This window comes from Oncorhynchus tshawytscha, unplaced genomic scaffold, assembly GCF_018296145.1.
Source record: "Oncorhynchus tshawytscha isolate Ot180627B unplaced genomic scaffold, Otsh_v2.0 Un_scaffold_13173_pilon_pilon, whole genome shotgun sequence".
NCBI classification, from domain to species: Eukaryota; Metazoa; Chordata; class Actinopteri; order Salmoniformes; family Salmonidae; genus Oncorhynchus; species Oncorhynchus tshawytscha.
Window position 1 is genome coordinate 613,727 of NW_024609816.1, and position 16,109 is coordinate 629,835.

The following is a 16,109-nucleotide window of genomic DNA, read 5'->3' on the forward strand; positions in this document are numbered from 1 at the left end:
TCGGAGTGGGCTATGCAACGCTAGGCTAGGAGCTAGTGCTCAGGTGGGGAGTGAGGGGGAGAGGTGTGTGTGTGTGTGTGTGTTCGTACTGTTGGGTGGTCAGTCTTAGAGCGCTCCTCCCTCATAGGAATACACACCAGAGTGTTTCCAGGACAGCTTCTACATGCATCAATGATGGAGAGCCCAGTCATTTGGCAAAACCACTGTGTATACAAGTGTGTACTCACACAGAGAGAGAAAGTTCCAGACACACACAGCTGGACTGGAACTGAAATATTACACAGTCTGTGACCACAGAGCTGGAGACACTGTACCTTCTGATAACATTTAGGTATAGACCTGCAGCAGACAACATGTTAACAGGATTCTTCATCCAAACACATGGACGCACTATATTGATACAAGCTCTTTAGGGGAGAGGTTACTCGAGTGCAGTTGCTTGTGTGTGTGTGTGTGTGTGTGTGTGTGTGTGTGTGTGTGTGTGTGTGTGTGTGTGTGTGTGTGTGTGTGTGTGTGTGTGTGTGTGTGTGTGTGTGTGTGTGTATGTGTGTGTGTGTATGTGTGTGGTAACATCCACTTCCTCCAAACCTGACCTAGTCATTCCAAGTGTGCACAGGCACAGTGAGACGTCCTGATCTATTCCTGTATTTCTCTGTCAACATCTGTAGCTCACTTTTCCTTCCAACGGTCTCCTGAAGTGATGTTTAACACTCCCCCTCTAGCCTCCACAGTGATTCCCTGCCAGGCCAGCCAGCCCCAGTGTGTGAAGCAGGGCTCTGGCCAAGCATGGACCTGAGCACAGCAGAGTACAGCAAAGCATAGCTGCCACGGAGGCAGTCTTCTCTCACTGCACAGCTCTGTTCAGATAGCTAGGAAAATATTACTGTACAGTGTGTGTGTTTGTGTTAAGTATGTTTGTACGAGCACTTGCTGTACAAAGCATGTGTGTATGTGTGTGTGTCCAACACACTCGTGCATATGTGCATACACGTGTGTGTGTCATATGGGAGAATGTGTGCATATGTGCATACACGTTTGTGTGTCATATGGGAGAATGTGTGCATATGTGCATACACGTGTGTGTGTCATATGGGAGAATGTGTGCATATGTGCATACACGTGTGTGTGTCATATGGGAGAATGTGTGCACATGTGCATACACGTGTGTGTGTGTCATATGGGAGAATGTGTGCATATGTGCATACACGTGTGTGTGTCATATGGGAGAATGTGTGCATATGTGCATACACGTGTGTGTGTCATATGGGAGAATGTGTGCATATGTGCATACACGTGTGTGTGTCATATGGGAGAATGTGTGCATATGTGCATACACGTGTGTGTGTCATATGGGAGAATGTGTGCATATGTGCATACACGTGTGTGTGTCATATGGGAGAATGTGTGCATATGTGCATACACGTGTGTGTGTCATATGGGAGAATGTGTGCATATGTGCATACACGTGTGTGTGTGTGTGCATACACGTGTGTGTGTCATATGGGAGAATGTGTGTGTCATATGGGAGAATGTGTGCATATGTGCATACACGTGTGTGTGTCATATGGGAGAATGTGTGCATATGTGCATACACGTGTGTGTGTCATATGGGAGAATGTGTGCATATGTGCATACACGTGTGTGTGTCATATGGGAGAATGTGTGCATATGTGCATACACGTGTGTGTGTCATATGGGAGAATGTGTGCATATGTGCATACACGTGTGTGTGTCATATGGGAGAATGTGTGCATATGTGCATACACGTGTGTGTGTCATATGGGAGAATGTGTGATAGTTAATGATAAACAAGAGCCATTAGTAGACTATCGCTGCAGTATTAATGAATCTGACATTCTCAGGCTGCTGCTAACACATTGGGAGGGCAACATTACCTGAAAGATCTGTTTGAGGGAAAACAGGGCTCTCCTCAGCTCTCGTCCATTTGAGTTGTAGAGTTTCTCTAAAAGAAGAGAAAGAAGAGATCAGTTTACAGTCACACACAGCTGTGGTACTTTTCCATGTCAATGACTCAAGGAAAAAGCTAACTAAGCAAAGGCTTATTGTCCAAGTGATTGGAGAGATAACCCTGCATGTGTGAGTGAAACCCTGCATGTGTGAGTGAAACCCTGTGTCAGATTTTTACCTTGTCAGCTCAGGGATTCGATCTTGCAACCTTTCGGTTACTAGTCACCTAACTAGTCACCTGACCTAACCACTAGGCTACCTGCAGCCCCAGATATGAACTATAACCTTTAGTATATGAACTATAACCTTTAGTATATGAACTATAAGCCTAGTATATGAACTATAACCTTTAGTATATGAACTATAACCTTTAGTATATGAACTATAACCTTTAGTATATGAACTTTAACCTTTAGTATATTGGGTAGTATATTGGGTCACATTTCATTAATGCACATCTTGTCCAGTAATAGTTTGGCTAGTTGCTCTGGGCCAGTTGCTCTGGGCTAGTTGCTCTGGGCTAGTTGCTCTGGGCTAGTTGCTCTGGGCCAGTTGCTCTGGGCCAGTTGCTCTGGGCTAGTTGCTCTGGGCTAGTTGCTCTGGGCTAGTTGCCCTGGGCTAGTTGCTCTGGGCTAGTTGCCCTGGGCTAGTTGCTCTGGGCTAGTTGCCCTGGGCTAGTTGCTCTGGGCTAGTTGCCCTGGGCTAGTTTCCTTGGGCTAGTTGCCCTGGGCTAGTTGCTCTGGGCTAGTTGCTCTGGGCTAGTTGCCCTGGGCTAGTTGCTCTGGGCTAGTTGCCCTGGGCTAGTTGCTCTGGGCTAGTTTCCCTGGGCTAGTTGCTCTGGGCTAGTTGCCCTGGGCTAGTTTCCTTGGGCTAGTTGCTCTGGGCTAGTTGCCCTGGGCTAGTTGCTCTGGGATAGTTGCCCTGGGCTAGTTGCTCTGGGCTAGTTGCCCTGGGCTAGTTTCTCTGGGCTAGTTGCTCTGGGCTAGTTGCCCTGGGCTAGTTGCCCTGGGCTAGTTGCTCTGGGCTAGTTGCCCTGGGCTAGTTGCCCTGGGCTAGTTGCTCTGTGCCAGTGAGGAGTGTAGACTGTAGTTCAGAGAAGCACATCTGTGAAGAGTTAAAAAACACTTGACTTTTCCTGCTGACAGAACTGCCTCTATCTGTCTCCTATGTGCAAAGCCACTACTACCATAGAGATGATATAATACTGTGACTGACTACTACACTGACTGACTTATGCACTATAGCCAGATCACACAGGTCAGATTGCCAACACATACAGTCAATGTGTAATGCTGTAGTGCAAAGGCTGAAGGGTTTCCAAAAGAACGGGATTCGTTGCTAGTTGGTATGGTTATGAGGCCTCTTGGTACATTGCATTAGTTCCAACAACTCTTAGGCTTTCTCATCCTGTCAGGGTGTGTTGAGATCTTTCAACATGGCATTGCATCTCAGGTGTTGTTTCTTGTCTCACCATTGGGTGGCAGTGTTGAGCAGTAGAGCGTGACTCCAGTCTACTATGACGCAGTGCTGCAGGTAAACTGTACCACTACCACACAGGCTGCTGCAGCTTGGAGAGTCTCTACTCTGACTCAGCAAAAGCTGTCACTGCTGCAGACAGCAACATACACAATACCCTACTGCAGTCTCTGCCTATCCCCTTCAGCTCTACCTCTCTCTATCTCTCTCCTCTCCCGCTCTTTCTCTCTGTTTCATCTCTACCTCTCTCGCTCTCTCTCTCAGCCCCCCATCTCTCTCTCTCCCTCTTTCAGCTCTACCTCTCTCTCTCTCTTCCTACATTTCTGTCTGTCTGCCTTTCTTTCTGTGACAGTCTTTGTCTCTCTCCCAAACATCTCTCAATACATTTTCTCTGTCCTTCTTTCTCTCTCTCTCTCTACATTTGCCTTTCTTCTTCCTCACTCATGTTTTCCTCTGTCATGAACACAGATCCATTTGGTCTCCAATGACCTCTGACCTCTCTGCTCCCTGTGTTCACACTCTCACTGTTACTAAGACCTCAATAATGATGCTTCCCTCCTTCTTCAAGCCAAAGAGAGAGGCCCAGGTGACCCCTGTGCCTGATCACACACACACATGCACACGCACACCTTTCATTGAAGCAGGCAGGGGCCTCATCAGTAACACTTTGCCCTGTGGTGTCATTTATTCTGTCATGTTGCTCTACTGCCTAGCAGAACTCATTATAACATATATTCTGTCATGTTGCTCTACGGCCTAACAGAACTCATTATAAGATATATTCTGTCATGTTGCTCTACGGCCAAACAGAACTCAGTATAGCATATATTCCTTCATGTTGCTCTACGGCCTAACAGAACTCATTATAACATATATTCTGTCATGTTGCTCTACGGCCTAACAGAACTCATTATAACATATATTCTGTCATGTTGATCTACGGCCTAACAACAGAACTCATTATAAGATATATTCTGTCATGTTGCTCTACGGCCTAACAACAGAACTCATTACAACATATATTCTGTCATGTTGCTCTACGGCCTAACAACAGAACTCATTACAACATATATTCTGTCATGTTGCTCTACGGCCTAACAGAACTCATTACAACATATATTCTGTCATGTTGCTCTACGGCCTAACAACAGAACTCATTACAACATATATTCTGTCATGTTGCTCTACGGCCTAACAACAGAACTCTTACAACATATATTCTGTCATGTTGCTCTACGGCCTAACAACAGAACTCATTACAACATATATTCTGTCATGTTGCTCTACGGCCTAACAACAGAACTCATTACAACATATATTCTGTCATGTTGCTCTACGGCCTAACAGAACTCATTACAACATATATTCTGTCATGTTGCTCTACGGCCTAACAACAGAACTCTTACAACATATATTCTGTCATGTTGCTCTACGGCCTAACAACAGAACTCATTACAACATATATTCTGTCATGTTGCTCTACGGCCTAACAACAGAACTCATTACAACATATATTCTGTCATGTTGCTCTACGGCCTAACAACAGAACTCTTACAACATATATTCTGTCATGTTGCTCTACGGCCTAACAACAGAACTCATTACAACATATATTCTGTCATGTTGCTCTACGGCCTAACAACAGAACTCATTACAACATATATTCTGTCATGTTGCTCTACTGCCTAGCAGAACTCATTATAACATATATTCTGTCATGTTGCTCTACGGCCTAACAGAACTCATTATAAGATATATTCTGTCATGATGCTCTACGGCCTAACAGAACTCATTATAACATAAATTCTGTTCTGTTGCTCTACTGCCTAACAACAGAACTCATTGTAACATATATTCTGTCATGTTGCTCTACGGCCTAACAACAGAACTCATTATAACATATATTCTGTCATGTTGATCTACGGCCTAACAACAGAACTCATTATAACATATATTCTGTCATATTGCTCTACGGCCAAACAGAACTCAGTATAGCATATATTCTGTCATGTTGCTCTACGGCCTAACAACAGAACTCATTACAACATATATTCTGTCATGTTGCTCTACGGCCTAACAGAACTCATTACAACATATATTCTGTCATGTTGCTCTACGGCCTAACAACAGAACTCATTACAACATATATTCTGTCATGTTGCTCTACGGCCTAACAACAGAACTCATTCAAATTCCATCGTTGTCCTGATCATTGTGGCACTGGATAGTTTGATATATTCCTGACTGTTGCTGTGTAAGTGTGTGTGTCTGTGTGTGCATGTGCATGTGAGATTATGAGTCATGAACATAGACCCTAACACAACCCAACGCTGTCCGTTGAAACCTCTCACGTCTATGAGTGATCTGTCTATACAAACAGCTGGCCCTGATTCTATTCAGAAGGGTGAGAAACACACACAGTTTCTTGGCTGGATGGTGGACCGGGCATATGTTTGAGATTCACAGCACAGCAACAGACCTCTATTCATCATTGTTGTTTTCAGTCACAGATTAAATCCCTTCCCAGCTGAAGGTCTGAGTGTGTGTGTACGTGTATGTGTGTGTGTCAACCAGCTATTTGGGCACGCATAGATTCTTCCGGAGACACCGTCAGCCAGCAGTAGAGCCCAGCCCAGCCAAGGCCTAACAGACCTCCTCACCTCTCTCTCTCTCCCTTTCTCTCCCTCTCTCTCTCTCCCTCACCTCTCTCTCTCTCTCTCTCTTCCTCACCAACACACACGTCAGACAGCACTAGTCCACCAGCAGAGAATTAGACAACACCCAACCCCCACAGAAAAGCCTTAACGCAAGCACTTCACACATCGTGCATACACACACCACGCATACACATACACGCATACACACCACGCATACACGCATACATGTTGAGGGATGTATTGACTGGGTTGTGTTCCAGAACACATGTTGAGAGATGTATTGACTGGGTTGTGTTCCAGAACACATGTTGAGGGATGTATTGACTGGGTTGTGTTCCAGAACACATGTTGAGGGATGTATTGACTGGGTTGTGTTCCAGAACACATGTTGAGAGATGTATTGACTGGGTTGTGTTCCAGAACACATGTTGAGGGATGTATTGACTGGGTTGTGTTCCAGAACACATGTTGTGGGATGTGCTGACTGATTTGGGCTGTGGTCCAGGACGAATGTTGTGGGATGTGCTGACTCGGCTGTGTTCCAGGACATTCAGCTCTGTTCACATTCACTCAGGGAGCCAGTCTGTGAATATGGCCTATATCTGATGATGATGATGCACCCTGGGTAGACACAGGGTGGACCAAGACAACACAATCCAGGCCAGTAGAACTCTCTTTCTTCCATCCTGTAGATATCTAGATTATGATGGAACACAGGGCTGGAGTGTTCCATCAGTAGAACTCTCTTTCTTCCATCCTGTAGAGATCTAGATTATGATGGAACACAGGGCTGGAGTGCTCCATCAGTAGAACTCTCTTTCTTCCATCCTGTAGAGATCTAGATTATGATGGAACACAGGGCTGGAGTGTTCCATCAGTAGAACTCTCTTTCTTCCATCCTGTAGAGATCTAGATTATGATGGAACACAGGGCTGGAGTGTTCCATCAGTAGAACTCTCTTTCTTCCATCCTGTAGAGATCTAGATTATGATGGAACACAGGGCTGGAGTGTTCCATGCTGGAGGAGAGGAAACACACATCCAGAAACATTCAACTCCCTATATGGCTGAGATCGGGACACAGATTACTCCTGGTCTTTTAAAAGAGAGTGTCCCAGTGACCTACTGGTTTTAACACCCACCTGATATAAATCTGCAGTGAAGTGAGGAAATATTTACAGGGGCACACCGATACGCGGCCGTATGCATCATGGTAAAGAAATGTCACAAACCCAAAAAATGATGTTTACTGTACGATGTTGTACAGGGGAATGTTCCCATGTTGACTCAACATGAGAAAAGGATGTTTACTGTACGATGTTGTACAGGGGAATGTTCCCATGTTGACTCAACATGAGAAAATGATGTTTACTGTACGATGTTGTACAGGGGAATGTTCCCATGTTGACTCAACATGAGAAAATGATGTTTACTGTACGATGTTGTACAGGGGAATGTTCCCATGTTGACTTAACATGAGAAAATGATGTTTACTGTACGATGTTGTACAGGGGAATGTTCCCATGTTGACTTAACATGAGAAAATGATGTTTACTGTACGATGTTGTACAGGGGAATGTTCCCATGTTGACTTAACATGAGAAAATGACGAGGTAAAGGGGAAATGTTGTTGTCATACAGACGGTTGGGGTCTACAGTAAGTCAGTCTACTGGCTACTGTTTCACTCCTTACATCACCAAAGAGTCCTGTAAAGTTGAGCTGGATGCCAGGAGACAGTGGACACGTTCTCCCCTGATGATATGAGTGTTGTAGGGAACAACATTTATTTATTTTCCGTACCCATGGCAACACAATCCTACCACATTCCCAGCATGCTCTTCTTTCAGAAGGAGATCTGGGCCCATAGAGGTGCTCGATTTTTTTAAAATCAGAATTTCTAAGATAATATGGGCAGGGAGGACCTGATCCTAGATCAGCGCTCCTACTCTGAGATGCTTTGTGAACACGGGCCCTTATGGCAGGTAGCCCGGTTACTGTATGTCGTGCAAGTAAATCAGCAGATTCATCAGTCTCTCTGCCAGTCGGCACCATGCCCCCATCACCGTCCCTATCACCATGTTTCTGCTGCGGTAGGGGCACTGCCTGTCCTGATGACTCTCCTCTTTAGTCTACACCATGTGTGGGAAAATCAAAGACTCCTGCGGCATGCAGGTTTCGTCAGGTTTCGACAGGTTCGTAACCATGGTGACGATGATTCAGAGTTGAGATGTGGGATCTGATCACTGGAGGGTGGAGAGGGGGGAACAGTTATGTAGGTTACTCATCACACTGTTCCCTTTGCTAAAACGATGAACATGATTAACATCGTAGCTCCACTTTCATGTTAGAGTGTTGATGGTGAATCAACCGTCTGGATTTCAAGTCAGACATTCGTTGTGTTTTATTCTTGGATGTAAGTTGGTTATCTGCTCATTCACTTTGCTAAATAAATAAATTCACTTTGCTAAATAAATAATAGATTTATTTAAATAGATAAATAAATAAATAACCAGGGTGGCAGTAGTGACGTTGCGCCACTCGGGAGGCCACTTGATGATCCACTTCCTGATTCCACTTCATGCTACAACAAGGACAGTGATTTTCCCCATCAGCCAGGAGGCTGCCAGAGTTTTAGCACTAATCCTAGAGGAGTATGTTTTAGGAGGGGGGGCAGAGGGGCCAGACGCCAAGCCAATCAGAGATGGCATGGTAGTCAACATTCCTCCACAGTGTATCAGTGGCGTTTGCACAAAGGCTCTGTGCGCCTCATCTCAGGCCTGAAGTCCGGCCTGCAATAAAACTGTCAGGGAGTTATTCCTGCCTGCCACAAAATGAAGCCCTTCTGCAGAAACAGACAGCTCTTTCCCCTGTCCGCAGTCCGCACACCGGCGCGCCTCCCAAAGAGGCCCTCCTTTAATGAGAAATAGCTCAGCTCAGATTAGTTCCATACCAGCTGGCACAGATAAGTGCCCACAAAGTATGGTCCTTTTTTTTATAAACATCACTGTATTTGAGAAGAGGGAGAAGAAGAAAAACACAAAGTGGAAAAGAGAGGAAACTAGGTATTCTGTTGGATGGAAATGGAACTGGACCCCGACTCTGGAATCCTGTTAGCTTCAAAACCCTCTTCTTCTTCCCAGAGAAAAGACGGCTCAGACTTCAGCATCGATGGGCTGATTCATTTGTCATTCAGATGAAATACCAATGGGAGACAAACAACTGGTATACAGCCAGACAGTCATATAGAGTAATTTAGTCATATAGAGTAAGTTATACTGTAAGCCTTTAAGAGAGTCTGTTAAATGACCAAAATGTAAAAATATACAGTACCTTCTGAACCCTGATGACCTTACTATGGAGTCTGATGTGAGTGGACCAAGGTTCAAACCCAGGAACTCCAGTGCACCACAAAACTGTGTTAGCCTGTTGAGCTAAAGACTTATAGAGTCTTATAGATCTTAGGCACGCTTACTCATTATGTGAGAATAACGTGAAACTAGTACCTCACTGACAGAGAGAGAGAGAGAGAGAGAGAGAGCGCAAGGCTAGGGTGCAGCTGAGGTCATCAACCACATTCCTGACCTTTCAGTCTTGCCTCTTACCTGAGGCTTCTTTCACATACAATCTTTAAGCAGGTAAAACCTGATTACTGAATAAGATGAAAGCTGTATCACTTTTATAATGTTCTGTATCCTGCAGCTGTGTGCCTTTGTCCAACTAACCTCTATCAGTGCATGGTACTGGAACAGCCACAGGGATGTTCTGATCTCAAAATGACAATAATTACTGAGGTAGTAAAATATGAATGGCTATAATCACCTAGAATCTCCTCCCTTTTCCGTGGGGAGAGAGAGGAATGATGTTCTGGGCTTTGACACAGAGGCAAGCCTGGAATCTACAGGGTTAGTCCTCTCACCCCAAGAACCGACAAACCAACAGACAGATACACAGACAGACAGACACTGGACCAGTGCTGTCTCAAAACTGGAGAAGAACCTTTCACAAACAGATTTTCACAACTTCTGGTTGTCATAACCAATATCCAAGAATCATTTCTGTAGACAGTCATGTGACATGTTCACTTTTTTTATTATGAAGTCTAAACACTATGCCCTTAACTTCCTGTCTCGATCCATCTCATTGTTAGAGAACTGGTAAATGTATGAGCATCTTCTTTTGGTCTAACGATGAACTCAATATACCTGCCCTCTTTCCTTCCACAAGAACATCCACTCCCTCGCTTTCAGCCTTTATTACCAACGACTCCATCAAATGTAAAGGATGACAAGCACTGCTCAGGCTTTAAACAGCAGAACACATAAACCATATGCAAGGGCCAGCCAAGAAACCCACAAAGACCCCACTGGGTCAGACAGACCCAAGAACGCAGCTTTCAGGAGAGCTCTCAGACAAGAGGATGATGTGGAGAGATTGAGAGAATGATGCAACAAGTGGGCCCTGTTTACAACGTATAGTAGTCTGGGTAGGGAAGCACATCTGAGCCATTGAGACAGCAATAGAACTGACCTACTGTATATACCAGAGGAGGCTGGTGGGAGAAGCTATAGGAGGACGGGTTCATTGTAACGGTTGGAATGGAATGAATGGAACGGAGTCAAAAAGTGGTTTCAATATGTTTGATGTGTTTGATATGTTCCATTAATTCCATTCCAGTTATTACAATGAGCCCATCCTCCTATAGCTCCTCCCACCAGCCTCCACTACTATAGACTTATGACCGTATGAACTCACACTAGGACAGACAAACACAACACAGTGTATTTACTCTAGCTGGGGCACAAGACAGACACACAGACAGACACACTGGGTTCATAGGAGACAGACAGACAGACAGACAGACAGACAGACAGACAGACAGACAGACAGACAGACAGACAGACAGACAGACAGACAGACAGACAGACAGACAGACAGACAGACAGACAGACAGACAGACAGACAGACAGACAGACAGACTGGGTTCATAGGAGACAGACAGACAGGTTTCATAGGAGACAGACAGGCAGACTGGGTTCATAGGAGACAGACAGGTTTCATAGGAGACCGACAGACAGACTGGGTTCATAGGAGACAGACAGACAGACAGACAGACAGACAGACAGACAGACAGACAGACAGACAGACAGACAGACAGACAGACAGACAGACAGACAGACAGACAGACAGACAGACAGACAGACAGGAGACAGACAGACAGTTTCATAGGAGACAGACAGACAGTTTCATAGGAGACAGACAGACAGACTGGGTTCATAGGAGACAGACAGACAGACAGACAGACAGACAGACAGACAGACAGACAGACAGACAGACAGACAGACAGACAGACAGACAGACAGACAGACAGACTGGATTCATAGGAGACGGACAGACAGACAGGTTTCATAGGAGACAGACAGACAGACAGGTTTCATAGGAGACAGACAGACAGACTGGGTTCATAGGAGACAGGGTCAGCACACCTGTCACTTGTAAAATGGCAGGTATTTTATTCGGTGCCACTGATTGGACAGATGTTCTCCTTAGAGAAGGCACTGTAGCCTATAAACCCCATCTTGTTTGGGATAAAAATGACAAGCAGGTAACCAACTTTCAGGGGTTTCTAGGGCTATGATGATGTTGGAGGTTGTGACGACAGTGGCCTATTCTATTGTGAGGTGACTGACTCACTAGTTATTTAGGGCAATCTCTGGAAACAGAGAACAAACTCATTTGGGTTTGATATCCTATCCACTTGAGCCCTAGCACAACAACTGCTGAGTACATGTGGGAGTATGCTAGTTAGTATCTACCACATTCAGCTGCCAAACAGCATCACCTCCCACCGCTGTTTACTTTAAGTGACTAAACACCTGGTGTGTGGTGATGCTACTGCCTACATGGATATACTATACTGCCCACTCCATGACATACCATACTGCCTACTCCATGATATACCATACTGCCTAGTCCATGATATCCCATACGGCCTACTCCATGATATACTATACTGCCCACTCCACGCTATACCATAATGTCTACTCCAGGATATACCATAATGCCTACTCCAGGATATACTATACTGCCTACTCCGTGGATATTCTATACTGCCTACTCTGTGGATATACCATACTGCCTACTCCAGGGTATACTATACTGCCTACTCCATGGATATACTATACTGCCTACTCCATGGATATACTATACTGCTTACTCCAGGATATACCATACTGCCTACTCCAGGATATACTATACTGCCTACTCCATGGATATACTATACTGCCTACTCCATGGATATACCATACTGCCTACTCCAGGATATACTATACTGCCTACTCCATGGATATACTATACTGCCTACTCCATGGATATACCATACTGCCTACTCCAGGATATACTATACTGCCTACTCCATGGAGCCTACTCCAGGATATACTATACTGCCTACTCCATGGATATACCATAATGCCTACTCCGTGGATATACTATACTGCCTACTCCGTGGATATACTATACTGCCTACTCCGTGGATATACTATAATGCCTACTCCGTGGACATACTATACTGCCTACTCCAGGATATACCATACTGCCTACTCCGTGGATATACTATACTGCCTACTCCGTGGACATACATACTGCCTACTCCATACTGCCTACTCCAGGATATACTATACTGCCTACTCCATGGATATACATACTGCCAGGATACTCCTGCCTACTCCATGGATATACCATACTGCCTACTCCAGGATATACTATACTGCCTACTCCGTGGATATACCATACTGCCTACTCCATGATATACCATACTGCCTACTCCATGATATACCATACTGCCTACTCCATGATATACCATACTGCCTACTCCATGATATACCATACTGCCTACTCCATGATATACCATACTGCCTAGTCCATGATATACCATACTGCCTACTCCATGATATACCATACTGCCTACTCCATGATATACCATACTGCCTACTCCATGATATACCATACTGCCTACTCCATGATATACTATACTGCCTACTCCGTGGACATACTATACTGCCTACTCCAGGATATACCATACTGCCTACTCCGTGGATGTACTATACTGCCTACTCCATGGATATACCCCGTATTGTACTCTGTTACTGTACTGCCCACTCATGACCTTTAACACAGTGGTCAGAGATGGTTGCTCAGAGCTCAGTCCCAGTCTGGATTTAGCCCTGTTGTGGAGCCTATCCTCCTGGGCAGTCTGGGCAGCCTGGGCCACAGAGTCTGTGTGAGAGAGGTGAGTGTGGTTGGCCTCTAAGCCTGAGGTCAGCCAGAAACATCTGGGAGAGAGTGGGAGAGAGCGAGAGAGTGATGGACAGAGAGAAAGAGGGGGAGAGAGAGCACTCATGTGGGAGAGAGAGCCACAGCACTGCCTGCCAGGGCAAAAACAGAACTAGTCCCATCTTTGTTCTCCTGGTATTTTTATGACAATGCATCAGGTTCATGTGCAATGGGCCCTCTATTGTCACGAAATAGAGCTGCAGAAACAAGCATCTCTCCCTGTTTCTCTCTCCCTGCCTCTTTCATCTCTCTTTCTCTTTCGTCTGTCTGTCTGTCTGTCTGTCTGTCTGTCTGTCTGTCTGTCTGTCTGTCTGTCTGTCTGTCTGTCTGTCTGTCTGTCTGTCTGTCTGTCTGTCTGTCTGTCTGTCTGTCTGTCTGTCTGTCTGTCTGTCTGTCTGTCTGTCTGTCTGTCTGTCTGTGTCTCTCTCTCTCTCAATTCAAGGGTCTTTATTGGCATGGGAAACATATGTTTATATGTTTATATTGCCAAAGCAAGTGAAATGGATAAACAAAAGTGAAATAAACAATAAAACGAGAACAGTAAATATTACACTCAAACAACTTACAAAATAATAAAGACAGTTTTTTGTTAATTCTTTCCAATTTGTGAAGTAAATATATTTTTGTTTTCTTGTTATTTGGTTGGGTTTAATTGTGTTGCTGTCCTGGCTCTGTGGAGTCTGTTTGTGTTTGTGAACAGAACCCCAGGACCAACTATCTGTAGGTGATGGCTTTGTTATGGAAGGTTTGGGAATTCTGCTCTGCATGCATTATTTGGTGTTTTACGTTGTGCACTGACAATATTTTTGCAGAACTCTGCATGCATAGTCTCAATTTGGTGTTTTCCCCATTTTGTGAATTCTTGGTTGATGAGCGGACCCCAGACCTCACAACTGTAATCTATCTCTCTCTCTCTCTCTGCCTCTCTCTCTTTCTCTCTCAAGGCCAATCCTGTTCCTAATTCATGGTGAGAAAGCAGCAGTAATTAGGGAGTGGGACCTCCCAACATGGGTACAGGCTACATTGTGAAACTGGAGGGCTTCTCTGCTTTCATCTCAGCCCTGTGGAACCAAAACATGAGGTGGATGATGGCTCAGTAAAAGGAGATGAATGCAGCAGGGGGAATCATTAGGAAGTAATGCAGGTGAGGATGAGGTCACTACAAATGAATCTGGGCTTTGAGTGCAACCAGAAAGGAAACAAACAATTAGTGGAACAAATGTTAAAGTTTACTAGGCCAGTTATCCACACACACACAAACACACAGATGGACAGACACGCACGCACACACACACATGTTCATTTACAGTTTACACTGAAGAATAAAGACATTAATTAATTTGTTCCTGCCACTTGGAGTTTCTTCAAATGGTTGGGGAGAATGGATGAGAGACAGATGGGGAGAATGGTTTTGATTAGAGAAAACCAAGCACGGCCACACAGACAGACAGACAGAAAGAGAGAGAGACAGAGAGAGAGAGAGAGAGAGAGATAGATAGATAGATAGAGAGAGAGAGGGAGACTGAGTGGCTCTTTCATATTGGGACCAGGCTTTACAGGAAGGCCTGGCTACTCTACCCACAGGGCTCCACTGTCCCTGAACTTCCTTACCCAGGGGGGGACAGAGAAACTGCATCTGCATCAAATTACATGTTATTTGTCACATGCGCCGACTACAACAGGTGTAGACTTTACTGTGAAATGATTACTTACGAGACCTTTCCCAACAATGCAAAGTTAAAAAGGAATAGAAATGTTCCTCCCCCCAAAAGGAAATACTAACACAATCAAATACTGAACTAAAATGTAAAAGCAACATGTTAAGTGTTTTTGTTCCATATGCACAAAAAGCTTATTTCTCTCAAATTCTGTGCACAAATCTGTTTACATCCCTGTTAGTGAGCATTTCTCCTTTGCCAAGACAATCCACACACCTGACAGGTGTGGCATATCAAGAAGCTGATTAAACAGCATGATCATTTCACAGGTGTACCTTGTGCTGGGGACAATAAAAGGCCACTCTAAAATGTGCACAACATAATGCCACAGATGTCTCAGGTTTTGGGGGAGCTTGCAATTGGCATGCTGACTGTAGGAATGACTGTTCATTTCTTTACTATAAGCCGTCTCCAACCACGTTTTAGAGAATTTGACAGTACGTCCAACTGGCCTCCCAACCGCAGACCACGTGTAACCACGCCAACCCAGGACCTCCACATCCGTTTTCTTCGTCTGAGCCCAGCCACCCGGATAGCTGATAAAACTGTGGGTTTGTACAACTGAGTGTCAATGCAAATAGTCTGGGTAGCCATTTGTTTAAGCTGTTCAGGAGCCTTTTGGTCCGAGACTTCACACTCCGGGAACCGCTTGCCGTGCGGTAGCAGAGAGAACAAACAGCCTATGACTTGGGTGGCTGGAGTCTTTGACCATTTTTAGGGCCTTCCTGAAAGGAAGCACATCTGTTGATAAGGTGAGGATTGAGATACTGGCCATGTCCAAATATCCATACTAGCGTACTAAATTGTATGCGTAAAAAGACACTTTTATAGTATGTGAAATTTCCGATTGTGAAATCAAATGCGCGATTACATTGACTGCCGGCGTTCATTCATTTTGGTACAGCTCATCAATGTATATGATTATTAGTTGTTATCAGCTGTGAGTCAGAAAAGATGAGTG

At 44.7% G+C, this 16,109-nt stretch overlaps 1 protein-coding gene across 1 annotated transcript in view; it reads right to left on the bottom strand.

Moving 5' to 3' along the window:
- Positions 1 to 16,109, bottom strand: part of LOC112247937 (FH1/FH2 domain-containing protein 3-like) — a 243,840-nt gene that overhangs the window by 84,212 nt on the left and 143,519 nt on the right. Inside the window, 1 exon segment of the mRNA XM_042318754.1 lies at positions 1,896 to 1,963. Coding sequence (XP_042174688.1) covers positions 1,896 to 1,963 — 68 coding nt within the window.